Consider the following 19,927-nt stretch of genomic DNA (forward strand, 5'->3'; position numbering starts at 1 on the left):
AGCCAACATACAATGTTTATGGCAGTGTTTGCATGTCTGCTCTCTGCTCTTCAAGTCCCCGCCCCCTGCAAAAGACACTCTCAAATCTGATTTGGGTGATCAGCGCGTCCACACTGAAGTTGAAAGCAGATTGGAAACTACCTCCATATGTGGTTTGGGACAAGTGACACAAATCAGACATGGCATAAAACCAATCTGGATAGAATCATAAATAGGTCAGGTCATTAAAGTTCACAAATGAGATTTGGCTTCCTAGTCTAAACATGGCCTAACTGACAACATTCAATTAGGCTTGTGCCTGGTGGTTTGACCGCAATTAAGCAGGACTTGGTGTGCTAGCCTGGGTGAACCCAGCCTTCAGCGTGACGCCACAGACGGTCTGTAGCGTACGTTTCTACGTGACTGATAGGACATGGAGGTCTGGTCACGTGGAGGCTGGGTTTACCCAGGTTCCTGGTGCGCCACTGTGGTCTCACCGAATATCATGACGACTCTGTTTCATTAGCTGAGCGAATGGCTGTCTGAAATCAATAAGGACGCCCGTCAGGACCTGGGCCAGACGCATAATCATGTGCAAGACAAAAATGTGTAAACACTGTTAAGCCAGAACTAATTGCACCAGGGGACATTAAAGGGGAAACCATTACATATGGAGATTGCTCTGTTGCGTTGTGCTTCCTTCCTCCACACGGGGTGCCATTACGTTTTAAGTGAAATCAGACATGACTCATTTCAATTAAAGCTGCAGTACAGCACAGCGGGAGAGGGCGATATTCTTGTTCCATTTCTGGGTTTTGTTTCCCTCACCTGGGCTGCCGGGTGGGAACCGCAGGTGATGCGTCTGTTGTTGTTGTTGTTGTGGTTGCATCATCCCCTGAGCTCCGACGGGCCTCATCATCTGTCCCGGGCCCCCCTGGGGGCCTCCGCCGTCCCCGCGTCCCTGGAAGAGCATGGCGTGCCGAGGCTCCAGGCCGTGGGGCCCCACCCTCAGAGACTCCAGGCCGTGGGGCCCCACCCTCAGAGCGCTGAGCATAGACAGGGGCGCTCTCTCCGGGGTGCTGCTGACCTCGTAGCTGCTGGGGATCTTCACACACAGGAGGTCTGAGATGGCTGCCACTACACCTGTGATGTTCTGAGACGACAAAACACATCAAAAGGTTTAGTTAACAAGCTTTTGTTAACCCATTGATACCTGATGCAGCATTTGTGTGTGTATGCCTTTAAGACCTTAAAGACCTAAGTCTTAAAGGGATACACACGCAAATGCTGCATCAGGTATCAATGGGTTAAAAGACGAACTTACTAGCAGTGGTGCAGGCAGATCGCATTATTTTGTTGAGAAAGAAACAAAGAACATAATCTGTGCAGTACCACGATGCATTTGTGGCGATAATGAACAGTTCTTTCTGAATATGATAAGACGATTATGGAAGCTGAAGTTACATTTTGACCCTGCGACTCTTTTCATGATACTGAAAAAACGGACGTGATTTGAATAAAATGATTTTCTGTGCTGTAGACGACGATAAAGTTTGACAGCACACAGGTTTAAAGCAGTACAATTTTCATACGTTACCTCCCCCTTGTGGTGCCATGAAACAAAGAAAAAGAAAGAACAAAAAAGACACACATTATGAAAATAGAAAGTGGAAAAAGTAGAAGTGCTCTCACCTCTGCTGCAGATGGTCTCAGTGTGATAGCCACAGACACCAGGCCTTGTTTGGAGTCGTTAGCCATGGGGCCAAACGGAGAGCCAAAGAACATTCCTGAAGGCTCCATCTTGATCTCCTGTAGCTTGATCTCTGAACCTATAGGATGGAAAAGTCAGACAAACAGAAGACAGTAGTGAGGAAACGGTCACATTGTTTCCCAAAGTAAACGTGGTCGTTACAACTGCACGTGGGTTACGTTCTGCTGGAGTTGTGTATTTAAATAGAACTGTATAGAACGACGGACAAACCACGTCTTGACGTTTTTGTCATAGACACATCATTATTAGTGATTGAACTCACAGGGATACATATTATTAAAAGTGGGTTGATGAGGACGTTGCAGCAGTGCACGGTTTACCTTTCCCATCAGGTGGAGGAAGCATGGGGACGACAGGAGACAGACAAGGGGAGGGGGGCTCTTCCTTCACCAGGGACAGGTCCGGGTAGCGACTGATCTCCATGCCAACCACGCTCTCAGGAGACGAGGACGGGACAAAACTGTCTGGTGTGTCTCTGTCCTTGCAAGGCTCCTGTCCTCTGTTACTGTTTACGAGAAGAAGCCAAGAGAGACCCGTTAGTGTCTGCATTGGAGAGTCATCATTGAGGGCGGCGGGGGGAGGGAAGGGGGGTTTAAAAGGATATCACAACTTTTCAAAGTGTTGAAAATGAAACGATGTACCACACGAGAAGGGAGATGGGCTAGATAAACATGACCCATATATTCTGCCATTACTGTGCTGCACTGCATCAATGCTAACGACAGGAGCTGACAGCCATACGTGGTGTGACAGCCACTCGAAAAGACAGTTGGGAAGCACAGTGATGTCTTGCACCATCTGTCCGTTACCTGAGCTCCTCCTGGTTGTTGTGGGGCGGGGTGGGGAGGGAGGCTGGGACGTCCACAGTTTTGGGTCCCTGAGCGATGGCCCGGGCCAGCAGATCCTCCTCGGTCCTGAACGGGACGTGGAGCGGCTTCGGGACCAGGCCTTTGGACACTGCATATGAAATAAGAGGCACATTGAAAAAGAGAATGCATGTTTTTTTCTCATCGTGGATGTGCACACTATACTTGGCACGATATAACACCCGTTAGAATTCATCCATTTCCTGAACTAATTTCTTAACTTAAGATCAGGATAGAGGGAGGAAGTCGATATGCTTATAAGCGTAGAACCTCTCTATAGCTTTTCTTTTCCTTATTTTCTTGTTTCCTTTCATTGCTGTTACATTGTATGCTTTGTTATGATTAATTCATTATGATTATTGGTTTTGTTGAGGTAGAGACCCTGCATAACCCCATCTAGGGTTTCCTGTCTCTACCCGCACATTATTTTTGTTGGTTTCCTTTTGTCCATTTCTGCTTTTGTAAATGTGCAAATAAAGAAATAAAGAATAAAATAAAATAAAATATGCAGGGTTTTCACTGTGACCCAGATATAAAAAAAAAATGTATGGGGCAACAAGATTCACAAGAGTATATAAGGCTTCTGAGAAGTGTGCTAACAAGCTATAAGCTCCATCCCCTGAATGCTTACCCATGGCTGCAGCCTTGCTGGCCAGCTCCTCGGTTGTGGCAAAGCCGTTGATCATTTTCTGTCGGTTCACAGGTGGAGGGGTTGGGGGAAGCGAGGCGGGCGGTGTCGGTGGGTTGCTCAGGTTACTCTGCTTCGGGGAAAACAAGACCAATGCAATGTCATCATCGCACCACACTACTGCAGGGATTCTAATACACATCACACCCCTCTCTGGTAAACCAGCCGGGCGGGCATGGAGAAAGTTCAGTTCATCTCATCTGTTATGTTGAGAGCAAGGTTAAGCAGGTCCTCCTCACCTTGTAGGCCAGTTGGGAGTAATAGTCAGAGACTCCGTCCAGCGTGGCGCTGCCGAAGGTCCCGGAGAGGAGGTTCTCCCCGTTCATCTGGCCGCTGCCGTACGGAGCAAAGTGGGCAAAGTTGACTCCAATCAGTGGCTCCATCAGGGGCAACAAGGAGAGCTGCTGTGGCAGGAAGAAAGACAGGAGGAGAGAGGAAGGGATGAGGCTAGAATGACAAGAAACTGTAATGCTCCAGCACAAACTACCTGGCAAAAATCTGCGCATGGAAAAGGAAATTTCACAATATATATATATATAACTAAACATACATGATCACTCATATGTTCTTTCTTAATAACTAATACATAAATAATACATTGTGTCCACTAGACCCCCGACTGTATATTTCTATGTTTCTGCCTGTTCTCTATGAAGGGCTATTGACAGGAAGCATATCCTGCCTTACTTAATTTAATTATGTCTATTTGTAAATTCTACTAGAAGAATATATGCTATGTACCGTACATTTTCTGTATATTCTGTAATTTGTCTGATGTCCTTATCTGTGTACTATTACCTGGTAACTGATTTGATTATTGAATGTAGTTCCGGTTTGACTGTATATATACGCCATGTCCGCTTGTCTCAGCACAACGCTGATGAAGGCTACCCGCTGAAACGTGTTCGTTGGCTGCTGTACAAGCCAAGTACCGTAATAATAAAAAACCTAAAGGACTTTTTTGAATGCTGGCCTTCTGTTCTTTTTTGTACCTTTCTTAATAACTGCATAGTAATTACTACAGTGACACTCAATTTTAGTCCTGTCCGAATCTACGACGGCACTTTGTTTTTCACTCACAGTGGCTACTGACTGGAAGACACATTCCCCTTTGTGAATAATACTTATTCTACTCTACAATCAATTTGCAATATTTGGATGCACCCTCAAGCAGGAGGTTCTTGATTAACTGACCATTTGCCTCTTGCAGAGTCAACGTTTGGCACCGCCCACATTTGTGACATCATCATTACGCATCACGACGTCAGTGACGACCCCCTCACTTTCCTTTGCTCTTGCTACTGATGAGTAGCCTGGTTCAAACGCTAACTGATGAGCAAGTCGATATCAATAGTGGAAGAAGTTACGTATGGCACGACACGTTACGTATGGTATGACACGACACGTTACGTATGGTATGATATGACATGTGGTACATTTGGTGACCAGCGATCTTCTGCAAACATTCAAATGTCCTCTGTTAACTATTACTTTACGCACATTGCCTTGAAAACCAACTCCATTTGAAAAGCTTTAGTCAATGAAGCAGCCCCAGAAAATGTATCTTAATCAAACCACATCTACGGTTTCTTTGTTGTTGTTATTTTAGCAGAAATGTTGACTGGACTATCTGAGAGCACTGGTCTCACATAAATTAATCTCATTTCAGGACTCGATAAAAAAAAAAAATCACTATCATATTTTTTCAGAAAAGAATTTCAGCAATTATCTATAACAGTAGTTTACGGTAGATGTATCCATGCTATTCTTGTGAGAACCAAATAAACTACAGTACAGTATTTCCACTAAGCATTTTTTTGTATAATGTGATTTAGATTATATTGCAGTGCATCTCCAGGAAGTGAGGCGCTCCATAAAGTTTAACTCAATAAGCAACACAGAGGAGGTTACAACATAATCATAATTCCCCCTTCCATTCTCTTGAATAATAACAGCTACTAATGCCCTGGGTGTATAACTGTCACCCAGCAGCTACATCATTACAGTGATATGCTTATGATACATGAAATGATACCTGTGCACTCAGTGGAAACACTTATCTATTTTGGCTGCAATTAGCACTGTAAAACTCTGATTTCAAGCTACCTCTTCTGTGGTTTCTAAAGAAACTCAGTGGCGCAGCGTCTTCCTATTGGATGAAGCCCAGGTGATCTTCAGGTGTGCTAGGATCCGTGTCTTACCTGTTTAATTTGGTTCATCACAGTGTCGGGGCCAGAGTGCAGCAGCTGTTTCTCGTCCCCTTCCTTCTTCCTCTTCTTGTAGCGAGAGGCAGGTTTCTCCCCACCTTTAGGAGCCCTCTTGTTCCTCCCTTTCTTCTTCTCCTGTTCAGGGAGCAGAGGTCCAGGGAAGTCAGGGGTGCCATCTGAATATGCCTGGAGATGAGATAAAGATGCTATTGTATCAAAAGTAAAACAATGTCATCTCATAAAATAAACCTCAAAGAAATGTGCAGTATTACGGCTTCATTTTCAGGAGAAAACAGGCATTTCCGAAGATATAACAGAAGATATAACAGTTCAAAACCTGACAGCTATAGTATGACTGATGCCAAATTGAACTCTGTAATGCGCCTCCCATCTGAATCACTTAGGCCATGTTCAGACTAGGAGGCCAAATCCGATTTGTGAACTTTAATGACCTATTAATGATTCTATCCAGATTGGTTTTATGAGTCTGGACGCTCCAAGTCTGATTTGTGTCACTTGTCCCAAACCACATATGGAGGTCTGGACACACAGATCCGACTTGAACACTTGCCCAAATCAGATTCGTGGCAGTGTGGACACACTCCCAAATCAGATTTGGGAAACCAATCAAGATAATGATGATTAATGACTTTAGCAGCAAATTGGATTTGCCTGTAATGTGAACATGGCTTTAGATACATACTTATGCTGTATCGACTGTACGTCGATCAGCCCCACAGTGCTCTATACAGCCATGTGAGCCATCAAACAACAAACTCACTCACCCCATTGCTGTCCATGGAGCTTTGCCTGAGCAGGGCTTTGCAGTGTGCGTGCTCCTCGTCCTCCTCTGATCTCTGGTGGGGCAGCAGACCTTGTGGAGGCGTGCTCTTGTTCTTCAGGAGATGCTTCAGTAGTTCATTGCCAGCCTCGCCCTTGCTGGACGGACTCTGCCCCGCAGCAAAGGGGGACATGCCCCCTTTACTAGCCTCTTCCTTCACAGAGCCCATCTGCGAAGCGATGGGCCCCGTTTCCCGTGGCCCGTGACACTCACTGGCATCGGTCTGCTCCAGCTTAATGTTGTTGAGGATCCGGTCTTGCTCCTGAGCCTGGGCCCTCGCTGCGTCTGAGGGGAGACCGGCTTGTCCGGCCGGCCCTCCAGACAGCTGCCTCTCCAGCTCCGAGTGACTAGGGGTGGAAGAGCCCAGCAAGGGCGACCTGGACAGATCCTGGTCGTTGAAGAGATGCGTGTTCCTGGTGGGCGTGGAGGAGGTGTCCGAGACGCAGGGCGTGAGAGGGGCCGTGAGGTCAGAGTGTGGCGTCGAGGGCGTCTTGACTGAATCGGCGTCGTCATCTTTCTTCTTCTTGCGGTTCCTCTTCTTCTTCCCTTTCTCATCGGGGATGATGTTGGAGTAGAGTTGGATGAGAGATTGGCCGGAGCCGGGGAAGTTGGAGGGCAGAGGTGTCGACGAGTCGGCGCCAAACGGCGGACCGTCGCCCGGCATCTGAGGCATCATTCCCGGGCCGCTGAAGCGACGGGGTCTGGGCTGACCTTGGGGAAAGCAAGCAGCTTGTAGGGCCAGATGATCGGGCCCCATGTCCTGGGGCATCATCCCATTGCCCATCATGGCCCTCCTGTCCCCTTGCATGAACGCCCCAGGTGGAGAGCCCATGCCAGGCTGCATGCCCTGCTGCTGCTGCTGGGGGAACATTGGCCCAAGCTGCTGCTGCTGTTGCTGCGGAGGAGGAGGTCTCTGAGGCTGCATGAAGTCCTGCGGCAGCTCTGCGTTGAAAAAAGGCATCTGAGCGAGCGGTGCCATGTTCCCGTCTGGCCCCATCATGCCTTGCTGCTCCATCTCCATGCGTTGTTTCAGGGCTCTCTGTCGCTCCACCTCCTGCATCAGCTGCACCCGCTGCCTCTCCTGCTGCTCCCTCAGTCTGTCCCTCCTCTCGCGCTCCTGAAAGCCCTCGCTGAACGGGTTGTTGTCGTCAAACTTCTGCATGGGCTTCACGCCGCCCGCCGGAGCCAGCGGTGGTTGGGGCTCCACGGGCATCTGCTGCGGGTGCTGCTGAGGTAGGTTGCCCATTGGCATCGGATGAGGCGGGCCTGGATTTCCCATCGGCACCTGGGGGGGCATGATGGGTGGCATGCCAGGTCCACCGCCCATGGGCATGGGAGCACCGGGATGCCAGCCAGGAGGAGGTGCGTTGGGCATGCGCGGCGGCGGTGGTGGTGGTGGTGCATTTGGCTGGCCTGGGTGAAGCGGCATCTGCATCATGGGGTTCATAGGAGGCGGCTGGACGATTGGTGGTCCACTGGGCACCATGCCAGCAGGACCTGGCATCGGTGGCATGCCTGGCATGATAGGTGGCATGTTGTTTTGTTGCTGTTTCACTCTATACTCCTCTATCAGCTCAGCATGTTCCTTCTGCTGCTTACGGATCTGAAACAGGACACGAGGCATAGACACAAACAATGTCATGGAGGTTGCATTAGTTGCAGAAACCGACAGGGATATGACATACTTTCTTTTCATTTTCAATACAAAGTTATGAAAACTCATTTATCAGAGGGAAAGCCAAAGTGTGAAAAATGTGTCCTGTTGAAACTTTGCTTAGAGGACAAACGAAGAGGAAATAGCCGAGGTTCAGAGCAGGGCAGGTTTAGAAATCTCTTGGTGGAGTTTGACAGAGCGAATGCGTTTACCTGCTCTAGTTGTTTCTGCACTACACCCTGCTGCTCCGTGACATGTTTGAGCTGCTCGGCGTCTTCCTCGGGGAACTCTCTCCCTGCCTTCTTAGCCGTCCTCTGCTTAGCAGACAGGGCTTTCTTAGACTTCCTGTGCGCGCCGATCTTCTCCTCCAGGAACTTCTGCTGCATCTGAAGTAGTTGCTGTGTCTCCTGGAGCCACTCCTCATACTGAGCCCTCTTAGCGTTGTCTGAAAGAGGAGAAAAAAGGCTCCTTTTGTTATCAATATTGACAACATAAAAAACAAACATCTTAAAACCACAGACCTTCAAACTCAAAAGAGTCGAGGATGCATATAAATTCAGAACTTACTGACAAAACCTGGTCCAAAGTTGGGAGGATTAGGCCTTGCGACTTGTGTCAATTTGCCATCCTGATTTGAAAGTTGACAAACACATTGTTATTAGATATTGACATTTTCCATGCAATTTAACAACAAAACAAACTAAACATTGAGGCAGATAAATGGTTCAATTACCTGTCCAACAACTTGTGGAGGAAGTGGTGTACTTTCAGGACAAGCTGGAACAGGACCAGGAGGAAATCTGTGACAGAGCAACATGTATTTATTAAAGTACCCCTCCTACTGTTTCATCAAAAGATTAAACCAAGTATGCTAGTTGGGTTATGAAATAGACATTCATTTTGCTTTCAACTCAAACCCATCAAAACAGCTCCACAAGAGAGAGGAGAAGAATGTATAATGACTATTCTGTTCATATGTTTCACACTCTTCACTGTTAATCTGACAATCTATGGACAGTTATGGAATAACTCAATCTTAGCAGACGGTATCTCCGAGACCACAAAACGGCTGAAAACCACTGGTCTACACCGCAGACTGCGCAGAGCTATATTTTATTTATGATAATATAACTGTATCTAACTACACAAGGCCATTTTAGGACCTAGGTGAAAGAACTGAGAGGCATATTTCTGAGTTCTAATACTGTGCCAACTGCTAACCTGGCCACCCTTAGCAGCTATGCAAATGTGCACTAGTTACATTTTAAATACCAATAAACAAACATGGCCAATTACAGCACAAGACACAATGATTTGATGAAGCTAAAAACCTGTATTTGAGTATTTGGAGGGAGGACGGGGACAAAAAGTGGGCCTTTTACCTGTTCATGACCATCGGAGTCATTCCCATGTTGTTCTGAACCATGACTTTGTTGATGCCTTTCAGGGCAACCATCTTGGCCTTCATAATAGGATCAGTGATGGCATCAAAATCTGCAAAGGAAAAATGTTGCATTGTATATATTGTCAGAAAGAATCTCTTTATAAGATCAAGTTTGAGGTAACCCTATTAACTGCCTCTCTGAAACAATCACATGAACCTTCTGAACTGAACTCAATGATTTACCGATGTTGGGGAAGAAGGAGTCACTGGAGCGCTGTCGTATCATGGCCTGCATCTGCCTCTGCTGCTGCTGCTCCTGCCTCTCCTGGTCCAGAAGGTCTTGCAGGAGGAGTGGCTGTTCCTCCAGCAGCAGAGGGCGCTGTTGCTGACCCTGCTGACTCAGTGCCTGGTTCAGCATGGCCTGCTGGGCCGGGGTCAGACTGCTCGGGTCTACTCCAGCGGGCAGCAGCCCCAGCAGCACCTGCTGATCTGCCCCAAAAGCAGACATGGAAGCTTCTCCCGTGGCGGTGGCGGCGTCGGGTCTCGTTTGACTCATTGGAAGTCCGGAGGTATGTTGAGTGTCGCTGCCTTGGTTTGGCTGCGGCATGACGTTGTTGCCTTGATTGACAGATTCAACCATTGGGTTTAATGGCTGCTCCTCAGGCTGCTGTTTAATGAGTAAACTAGAGAGGACCGGGGTGGACTCAGAGAGCACCCCCTGCTGGTTTGGGGTTATGGTGTTTCCATCGGCTTGCTGGTCTATCACCTCAGCGGGATTCTGACAGTCTTTGACCTCTGTTTTGATCTCCTTCTCAGGTGCCAACGAAGCAGAGCCCTGACTTCCGGGGCCTTCGTGTTTGACTTCAGCAGGAGGAGAACGCTTACCTGAGGACTCTGATCTCACCAGTACAGATGTCGAACTGGATGAGGCCTCAGTTACGGCAGCATTTGGATTTCTTTTCTCAGAAAAAACCCTCTGGATGTCCGTGGTGTCAGTATTATCATCCATAGGGTCATTGAGGTCCAATTCCTCATTGAACAAATCTTTCTTGATGTCATCTAGGTCAGGATCTGTATAGGCAATGATGTCAAATTTCCCAGATTTCAGGAAGTCATCAAGGTGTAGGTCATTTGTCTCTAGGTCTAGGTCTTTTCCATCTTCTGGATCCAAATTCAGGTTATCCAAATCAGCATCCACCAAGTCTTTCACCTCCACATCTTCAAGATCTTTGACAGCCGACTCCTCTGCATCCAATTTCTCCTCCACGGCGTCATTGCTCTGCCCGGCAGAGGGTGCAGCCATCATCATCATCATCGGTGCTGCCATGTTCTGGGTCTCATTCGAAGCAGGTTGGCTCATGGATCTCATCAAAAGAGATTGTCTAGGCATGTTGTTGTTCCCCGGCATCTGGGTTTGCTGATTCAGATTGTCCATGCTGGCAGATAGCTGGACGTGGCCAGTCTGGTTGCCCATGGGGTCCAGCATCCTGGGCGCCTGGTTGGAAGAGAACCTGAACTCCGGTGCTCCCAGAAAGCTCGGAGGCCTCTGAGGCTGCATGTTGGGGTCTATGTGGTTCCCTTGCATGGCACCAGGGGGAAATGGCAAACGGAGCCTGTTCTCCGCCGCTCTGTGTCGCAGCTCAATGAAAGGCTGGCCCATGATGTTGTGCTGCTGCACCGGCAGACCACGTGGAGGGAAGTGCTGGGGCAGACCCATGGGGTTACTGCCTACACAGTTTGCCATGTCTGCAGATACAGTCCGTCTCATTTGAGGGGGGACATCCTGCATCGGGTGTGGACCTCGAGGAAAGAATTCTTGGCCTCCATGAGGTCCAGGACCGCCAGGTGGAAATGCAAACCTAAAAATTGGATGAGAACATGCGCATATGAACAGATAATATGAAGGATCTTCTTCTTAGCACAGCAGCAGGTTTTTTACTAATATTGAAAACTATATCAAAAAAAAATCACTACAAGAGTGAAGGTAGCAGCACTCCAAAAATTAAGATGCAAGACTTAGATTTCCATTTTCTTTTTTTATTGAGGGCTAACGCGTTTCGGCATGTGCCTTCATCAGAGCATCATACAGAGTGGTAGGATTAGCCTCCTTTTTAAAGATGCAGGTAAAAACAATCATCCCACCTGTGTAGGGGGAGGTACTTCCTTACAATCAATTAGGACAAGGAACACAGACAGAGAGCACTATTGAAAACTATAGTTTATAGTTCTAAATTCTAATGAAAAGCACAACAATAAAGACAACATACCTTGGTCCCTGATGTCTCAGATTATGATCTCCAGGATGTTGGCCCCTAAGGACCTGCACCTCATTAGGAAAAGGGCCACGCTGATCCCCAGGGAAAGGCCCGGGGAACCTCATAGGCCCTCTCATGGGTCCTTGCCCAGGATAGGGTGGAGGCGGTCTATTGAACATTTCGCCCTGCTGCCCAGGGCCCTCCTGGGGCCAGGGTCGTGGAGTTCCCGGGGCCATGTTACCAGCAGGCTCCTGGGGGCCCCTCTCCTGTCGAATGGCACTTCTCTGTTGCTGCTGCTTGAGGATTAGTTCTCTGATTCGTTGTCGCTACAAAACACAACAAGTCATCAATATTTAAGTCATACTTTTTAAAAACAAAAGCCCACGGGTCACATATGGCCTGCCAGATATTTCCCGCTGAACCAGAAAACTGATTCTGGTTGTCAATTCCCTTTGTCTCCACAAGACAAGTCAAAGGTTCCTCTCCTTCATGGTTCGCTAGTGCACACAGACAAAGCTTTCTCTCTCCTTGTCTCACCTATAGTGTTGTACTGGTAGTAAAAATAAATAAATAAATAAAACAACTCATATGCCACTTGTGGTATCTTATTTTGGACAACTTTCACTTTCAAGTGACCGAAATATAAAGATTAAAACCGGATGGACAAACCCCGTCTTTATTTGTCACAAACACACAGTTCAATCGCTTGGTTTATCCAAGTAAAACTATTTTTATAAGCATTTTACAAAATGTCTATGGAAAGAAGAATGGTGGATGAAATTCCTTGGTTTCTATGTCTAAACCGGAAGAGGGCGTGACTTTGGCTATCAATACAGACCGGACAGATGTTTTTGTGGGAGTACACAACAACCCAAAACAAAACAAATAAATAAATTATAATGTAATTCAGAAAGCGTTATGCTACATCTTTCCAAATCAATAATTTGATGTTGTAGTCCTCTGCAATGCATCAGGCGTATTTCCGCTCTCTGGGTAGGTTTTTTCTCTCGCTAGTGAGATTTCAAGGCTTAAGATACACATTGTATACATTGTATATGTTTACATGGCCTGTTCACACCTGTCAAAATGATCCAAACTTAGTCTGGACCAAACGATGTACTGTAAGACCTGGATGGACCCATCTCTCCGTCACATTTGTGTTCTCGATTATCATTTTATTGTTTATTTTGTCTTGCGTCAATTACCCTCATTGCAGCCGGTCTAAATGCGCAAATGACCATGAAACCCAAGTGGAGGGCTACGTAACACTGGACTGGTGGAAAGTCAACCTAGCAGGATTCCTGAGGCTGACCACACCAACACATCGGAGCAGTCCCGTCAGTGTGTGTCTTCTCTGCACTGCCTGGGCTGATGGTGAACAGGTGCGTATGTGGTTCATTACTCTGGAACGAACCACATATTTTTTTCCCAGTCAGACTAATATGGAAATATGAGAACGCGAGATGAGAATGCGGCAGGATTTTTACAAGTCATAACATAAATAACATAACAATATTTATATTTTGTTCTTTATAATAGCCTAAATTCAGCCTCAGAATGCTCATCAGTGTGAGTCAAGTAACTAACAAATCTAACAAACATCGATATTTGATCATTAACTCAAAGTGATTTTTCTTTTTAATTGTGCATTCCTAGTGCTCAATTTTATTTTAATGTACCAACACTCTGAAGTTCTTCTTTTGATATTTTAAGTGAAAATTCTTGTTCCCCCTATTATGGCTCAGGATCATTCCATTACACACAAAATGTATTTCACAGATTTTGCATTTTCCAGTCGTAAACATGCATGCACTAAGATTAGCCAGGATGGGGTAAGATTAATTGTTCTTGTCATTAATTCACTAGTGGCAAGATGCCTGAGAGATAGAAAATGGATGAGGCTTTTAAGTTGAGTACAAAAATGTACATTGTACATTGTTAATCTGTTTTCAGAACAAAGATGAGGACCATCTTAGATTCCATTTACACCTGGCGTTAACATGCATTTTCTGCAATCTGATTGCAATCAGATGGCAGAAATGGTTGTCCTCTCAATCCGCATAAAGTTGCTGTATCCAGATTGAGAGGACACATTGCATTTACACTTGTGTTCAATGTGTACACAATGCATCCCTGACCACCTCCGGAGGTGGTTTGGCCGATCAGATTGCAATCCTTCTTCAATGCGTTTTGGGGGTGTTTACACCTGGCATTTCAAGTGATAAAACACAATCTGATCACAGAAAACGCATGTTAGCACCAGGTGTAAATGGCCTCTTATACACCTGATCACAGATACAGCAGAATCTTAATTCTGGTCCCCGGTTTAATCACCAAACAGATTTAAGACAGATGAGGCTTTTTTTTCTTCCCAGTATTATTATTATTATTAGTATACTATTAAATTACTAGCGATGTGGTTGAAATGAATATTAGGAATGAATACGAGGTGGTTAAGAAATAACAATAAATGAAGTTGTGACGAGCAAAAGTTGGATTTAATGGCGACGTTTAAGTGGGATGTAGAATAGAACGGAAACATCAATGTACCTGTCTGAGTCTTTCCTCGCTGTCGGCGAGAGGAACATTGGGAGCCTCAGAGGAAGCACCAGGCATCTGTGGGTTGTTATGGCCTTGGGGGGCGGTTCCACCGTTACCCATGCTTGACTGATCCTTCATCTCCATCACCTCTGCTGGCTGTGGACGAGGGGTGACGGGGGCCTGCTGCTCAAAAGGGTCATGGATCGGCGTCTGATTGGGCCTTCTGGAGGGCGACTGAGTGAATCCATCATCTGGCATACTTGAGTGTTTTGGTGTTTGCGAGCCCAGGTGAGGGAAGGGTTCCTGCAGCCTGCCTTGAGGTGGGGAGAAGGGGTCCTGATTCCCCATTGGTCCTGGCCTTGGCACCTGTCTGTTGAGCACATCGGGAACAGGCCGCGGGGTCCCTGGGGGCTGGGCGTACGGGTCGATAAGCATTGGTCTGCCTCCAGGCTGAGAGAACATATCGCCGCTCACTGGCCTCGGTGTCCCAGGGGCGTTAGCGTATGGATCCATAGGTACTCTCTGGCTCCCCGGTGACTTGGAAAACCTCTCTCCCATGGAGGGCCGTGGGGTATTAGGCTGCTGGGCGTAGGGGTCCACCGAGTGGGACGGGGACATTCTCTGTGCCGGGTGCGACTGGTGAACGAACTGGCTCATCCCACTGGGGCGAGACATAGCAGGTGCCTGGCCGTAATGGTCCGAGGACGGAGTAGGGGTGTTCGATGGCTGTCCGTAGTTGTCGTGCGGGCGTGGGGTGCCGGGAGGGCGAGCGTAGGGCTCGAAGAACGGGCGAGGTTGGGAATTGGGTTCACTCATGGGTCGAGGCGTGCCTGGGGACTGGGCATAAGGGTCAGCGGCTGGCTTGGCGGGACCAGAGGGTTGGGCAAAGGGGTCGTACGTAAAGTGGTCCGGCCTCGGAGTGGAGGGTGCATGAGCATAGGGATTTCTGGACATTTGTGCCATTGGTCCTGGTGGAGCAAACGAGTGAACCTGAGGGTGATGCTGGCTCATTCTAGGAGGACTAGTGAAGTTGTCGTTCCCGGAGGGTCTCGGAGTGTGGGGGGGCTGAGCGTAGGGATCGTTCTGGGAGAACCTCTCGTTAGGATGTGGCCCCGGGCGGTTGAACGGGTCCTGAGCCTGGGGAGGGGGCATAGGCGTTTTGAACAGAGAGACCGAACCAGACTCGTTACTTCCAGGGATAGGAGCTAGTAAAGGTCGTGAGTACGGGTCGGACAGGATCATCCGGTTCTGGGCCATGCGCTGATAGGCCTCATTTCGGATCATAGGTCTTGAATATGGGTCTCTGCCGGGAGAACCCATCGGGGGCCGGCCTTGGGCAGACTGGCTGGTCCTGGGCGGACCCATGGGCTTCAGGAACGGGTCCATTTCCCCAGCTGGCCTTGGCGTGTCAGGAGGCTTGGCATAAGGGTCACTGCTCATGGAGGTAGGAGAGCCAAAAGACTCGTGAGCAGGAGAGGGCCTCCCTCTGTCCTGCGGCTCCATCATGTTGTTGGGCGATTTACCAGATTCCATAGACATTCTGCGACATGCGTTTGGTCCTAGAGTCGGTGGTCTCGGGGTGCCCACCATCTTGGCGTATGGGTCCCACGGAGAAGAAGGTCTGGAGCCAGAAGAGCCAGGCGAGAAGACCTGAGGCGACTGAGGCTGGGAAGAAGGGCCCGACGGAGGGGGAGGAGGGGGTCGCAGGAACACATCCTCCTCGGGCGGCCCCGAGGTGGGTGTCCCCGGCAGCTGTGGCCTGAAGCCCTCTTTACCAGAGCCTTTACCAGAGCCTGTGCCCACCTGCAGCGGAGACATGCTGCCATTGCTGTGCAGGGAGGCAGGGCTCTGGTTTCCACTGTTGGTGCCGTCTCCCTCAGACTGGCTGTTAGTCTGCTGCTGTTGCAGGAGTTGCTCGTTCTTAACTTGCTCCAGTTTCTGAGTGGCTTCGATCTTGGCTTGCTGTTTGCTCTTCTGCCTCATTTGCTGTTGGTAGAGAGACAGACGAAAAGAGAGATTAGACTTCAAAAGGAGACAAATCAAAACATTTGTCAGTCTCATATCACAATCAGACAGACTTCTTTCTATGTGGAGGATATCGCAAGTTGTTTAGGGAGCCTTTCTCTAAACCACCTCTCAGTTGTCTTTTAACATAAGTGGACCTGCCGCTGCATTCCCTGACTTCAGTATATACACTCTTACCTGTCTAAACTTCCATTCTTGCTCATGCTCTGACTCTTTGGGTTTCAAAGGGTCTTTAAAGAGCAGTTCTGTGTCTAGTGGTATGTTGGGATCAAACACCTCAGGGGGCTGCTGCTGCGGCGGTTGTTGCCTCTTGACTGTCTCGTTGGACATCTGGACTTTGTTGATGCGCAGGGCAGCTCGGTTATCCCTTGCCTTTTGCTGAAGATCACAAATCCACCACACAAGCACACAAAGAGAGAGAAAAAAAACACACATCAGACACAGACACCTCATAAAAACACAAGTGTAACCAGTGGCAAAGTACCATAGGAACAACTCGTGTAGTGTGAATTTGACTAGTTTTAATCAAGAGCAGCTCTTTAAAAAACTGGCCTCTGCCAGATGGAATGACTTCTTGTGAACTTAATTACAGAGACCACAGTGAGTTCTCACACTGAGCGGTTAAAACACTTCCTCTGTTAATTAGTTCATCTGTGAATGGCCGGATTTCAAATAGCATTGGCAAGAGGCACGGGGCCAGATGCCATACAGGAGTCTACATTCTGCATACTAATACAATGTCAGTGTGAATAATAGTGACAGTTTGATGGCAGCCATGTTTCAAATAGGGATGTCGACCGATAACCGTTTCGCCGATAATTGACCGTTTCAACATTAACCGATGAATACTATCAGTGCAACGGTTTAAAAAAATGTTTTGCATGTGCCCTTTAACACGTGCCATGCCATGTGGGTGGGCAGCGCAAATGAGAGTAAAAATGTCATGGGGTCGCATCAGTGGGGGAGTGCCTGATAATCATGTTGTTGTTGTTGATGTTTCCCTGCACAGTGCATTAATCATTGTGGTTCATAGTAAAACATGACTTTATCGTCACTGGCTCATTCGGTCTCCCTCTCTCCCTCCCTCTCTGCACGTTCATCGTGCACACGTGCGCACTGAATGATGAAACACGCGAAACACAGTCGTTTTTACCGTGTTCCAAAGATGCAGACATGAAGCGGTCCAATTTGACGATTGAAAAGTATCAATTCACGTTACTCTTTACCGTCCAACACATGCCAGTTCGGAGAAAACGACGAGAGACAGATTGTTTGTAGGCTATGCATTGATTAACACTGACAGCTGCGTGCGGACTGGCCGCTGCACTCGTCCTCATGTTGTGCAGCCAGACACACAGAGAGCATATAGCCTACAGCCCTCGTTTCTGGGGTTCGATGAGGAGGTGTGAAGAGAGAAGCAAACTATTTTTTGCAGATCTCAAAAGCAGGTAGTGGGATTAGTGAGAATGTTGGAGAGAGCGATGAGCGCTTCGTCAGTGCGCCCTGCAGCCTGGAGACTGTCATCCGCTAGTCTCTTAGAACAGACGAGTTGGCTTCCTCAATTTTCAAATGCTTCCGCCATACCGTCTGTACTTCGTGGGGGAGAATCATGCAACAACCGGAATGGGAAGTAGAAACGCGGGTTTTCCGCTCATTAGTCCAAACAGAATCGCAGAAAGGCGGGTCTTCCGCTCATTAGTCCAATCAGAATCCAATATGCCGCATTTTTCGTGGACACACGTGTCGTGATTGGTCGGATTCTGTCGAACTTCTTTCCTGTCTGAAGGTTTTTTTCCCAACTTTATCGTACAGACTGTATAGCTGCATTCGCCGAATGTAGATGAGACAGTCTGTTTTAAGAGACTAGTCATCCGCTGAAACACTTCACGGGGCGGCTGCGTGATGTGCTCTTCAAAGTGGAAATTCGTTCACCAGCAACACATTTTTGTTCGGAGCTTTTCAAATGTGTTTCTGCTGGTTTTATTAGACTAAATCCGACATCTGCATTTCACTAATTCATTTGAGAATTGTGAGTATGGATTTTTTTCCTTCTGCCCGCATTTCCCAGTTCTGCAATGTGTGCAGCTCCTAAGCAGAGTAGCCTATCGGAGGAATGTTTTTGTTTAGTGTGCTGGAGGATTCAACTAGTCTTTTTGTTTTGTTAACGTGTTTTTTTTCTGCTTGTAGATGTAAAAAATAAACGCTTTCCAATGAAAAAAAATAAAGCATTTGTTGTGGTAACTGTTTAATGGGGCCCAGACAGTCAAATAGCGCATTTTAATCCTCTGGGTTAACGATCAATAGTCGGCTAATGAGGGTTGGTTGTCGGTAAAAAAAAAAAACATTTTTCGACATCCCTAGTTTCAAAGTTGTTTCAGGCTTTGAGATAGTTGGAGAAACGATGGCAAATTCCGAAATATTGGTGATCTTACCACATATGGGGCCCTGTCTTGTGAACTAGCTTTCCTCCATAGTTTTGCAATTTGCTTGACTCTTGTAGACCAGTCTGTTGAAAAACAAAACAAGGGGAGTGGTCATGCCAAAAGTCTTGTTGAAGGACATTCAAAAGTACTGGATGTATTGATACTGTGTGCTGTACAGAAGCCGTGCAGAGGGTGTGCTCAAAACAAGCATCTGAAAGACACGACTTACAAGGCAACAACAAAATGACAGCAAAACAAAATGAATAGGCACACACAAAAACCAATGGCAGAACATTAACAAAAATCAGATACACACACACACACGCATGCACTTTCTGTGTACTATAGTTTCATGCACTCAAACAAACCTGGGAATTCTTCTTTGAGGTTGGGGAAGTTGACGTTAGTGTAGAGGACGGGCGCTACAGTGGCTAACTCTCCAAGAGTCTCCTCCTTCTCCCATTTGAGTGTGCTCCTCTGAGCGTTGGACATGGCTTCAGTCTCCCCCTCAGGCAGAGACCCGGGAGGCGTGGGGCCCGGCCCGTGGGCAGGAGAGAGCCACGGGCCTACCGTCTCTCTTGGGATCTGAGTGAACTTCCTATCCCTGTGGCAACATAGAAAAGAGCCAACTCTTTAAGTTGTGCTGGAATCAAGTTCTGGTCAGGTCACTGTGAACAGAACTTCTAATGTTTCATGAGGAAGAAAAAGGTCCAGTTCTAATATTTCATATTCTACAAGAGAGCAGCAGTACAGTACCTTGGATTGTCAGTGAAAGGCATATGGTGGAGGGGGGAGAAGTGTTCTGGGATGCAGGGCCCGCTGCCGGGAATTGTAGAGAAGCGTTGGTTTGGTCCCATCATGCCGTTCATCATGGGCATCCTTGGAAACATGGGATTCCCTGCAGGGCATACAACAAGATTTTAAAGGCTGAATGGATGTGCTTTGCCTTGGATCATCAAAAGCATTCCAATCAAATGTTATACATGACAAGTGTCATAGAGAGCCACAGTGGAACGTCACTTCCTGCTTCAGCACTGTACCAGAGATTTTCATCCGCCATTTATTTTCCCATAGACATTTAGTAAAATGCTTATAAAAATAGTTTTACTTGTTCAAACCAAACGGTTCAGATATATTTAGAAACAGGAAAAAAATGCGGGTTTAAAGAAAATATTTTTTCGATGGTGTTTTTTTTTTATTTTGGTCGGAGTGAAATGTTCTATGGGTCTCTCCCGATTCTAAATATAGCTGAACCGTTTGGTTTGACCAAGTCAAACTATTTTTATAAGCATT

General features: G+C 47.3%; 1 protein-coding gene across 1 annotated transcript in view; it reads right to left on the bottom strand.

The window, feature by feature from the left end:
• The window catches only part of LOC310797138 (histone-lysine N-methyltransferase 2C-like), a 103,871-nt gene that overhangs the window by 7,665 nt on the left and 76,279 nt on the right, over positions 1 to 19,927 (bottom strand). Inside the window, exons 32-50 of the mRNA XM_083659450.1 lie at positions 19,391 to 19,532; positions 19,003 to 19,238; positions 18,644 to 18,717; positions 16,389 to 16,589; positions 14,196 to 16,172; positions 11,658 to 11,971; positions 9,634 to 11,249; positions 9,389 to 9,500; positions 8,740 to 8,806; positions 8,574 to 8,634; positions 8,219 to 8,451; positions 6,297 to 7,955; positions 5,506 to 5,697; positions 3,544 to 3,708; positions 3,248 to 3,377; positions 2,560 to 2,707; positions 2,071 to 2,255; positions 1,672 to 1,808; positions 808 to 1,132 (exon numbers count right to left, since the gene is read on the bottom strand). Of these exons, the coding sequence (XP_083515576.1) occupies positions 808 to 1,132; positions 1,672 to 1,808; positions 2,071 to 2,255; positions 2,560 to 2,707; positions 3,248 to 3,377; positions 3,544 to 3,708; positions 5,506 to 5,697; positions 6,297 to 7,955; positions 8,219 to 8,451; positions 8,574 to 8,634; positions 8,740 to 8,806; positions 9,389 to 9,500; positions 9,634 to 11,249; positions 11,658 to 11,971; positions 14,196 to 16,172; positions 16,389 to 16,589; positions 18,644 to 18,717; positions 19,003 to 19,238; positions 19,391 to 19,532 (7,974 nt within the window). The remainder of the gene's footprint in view (positions 1 to 807; positions 1,133 to 1,671; positions 1,809 to 2,070; positions 2,256 to 2,559; positions 2,708 to 3,247; positions 3,378 to 3,543; positions 3,709 to 5,505; positions 5,698 to 6,296; positions 7,956 to 8,218; positions 8,452 to 8,573; positions 8,635 to 8,739; positions 8,807 to 9,388; positions 9,501 to 9,633; positions 11,250 to 11,657; positions 11,972 to 14,195; positions 16,173 to 16,388; positions 16,590 to 18,643; positions 18,718 to 19,002; positions 19,239 to 19,390; positions 19,533 to 19,927) is intronic.

Source organism: Poromitra crassiceps (assembly GCF_964638095.1).
Source record: "Poromitra crassiceps genome assembly, chromosome: 23".
NCBI classification, from domain to species: Eukaryota; Metazoa; Chordata; class Actinopteri; order Beryciformes; family Melamphaidae; genus Poromitra; species Poromitra crassiceps.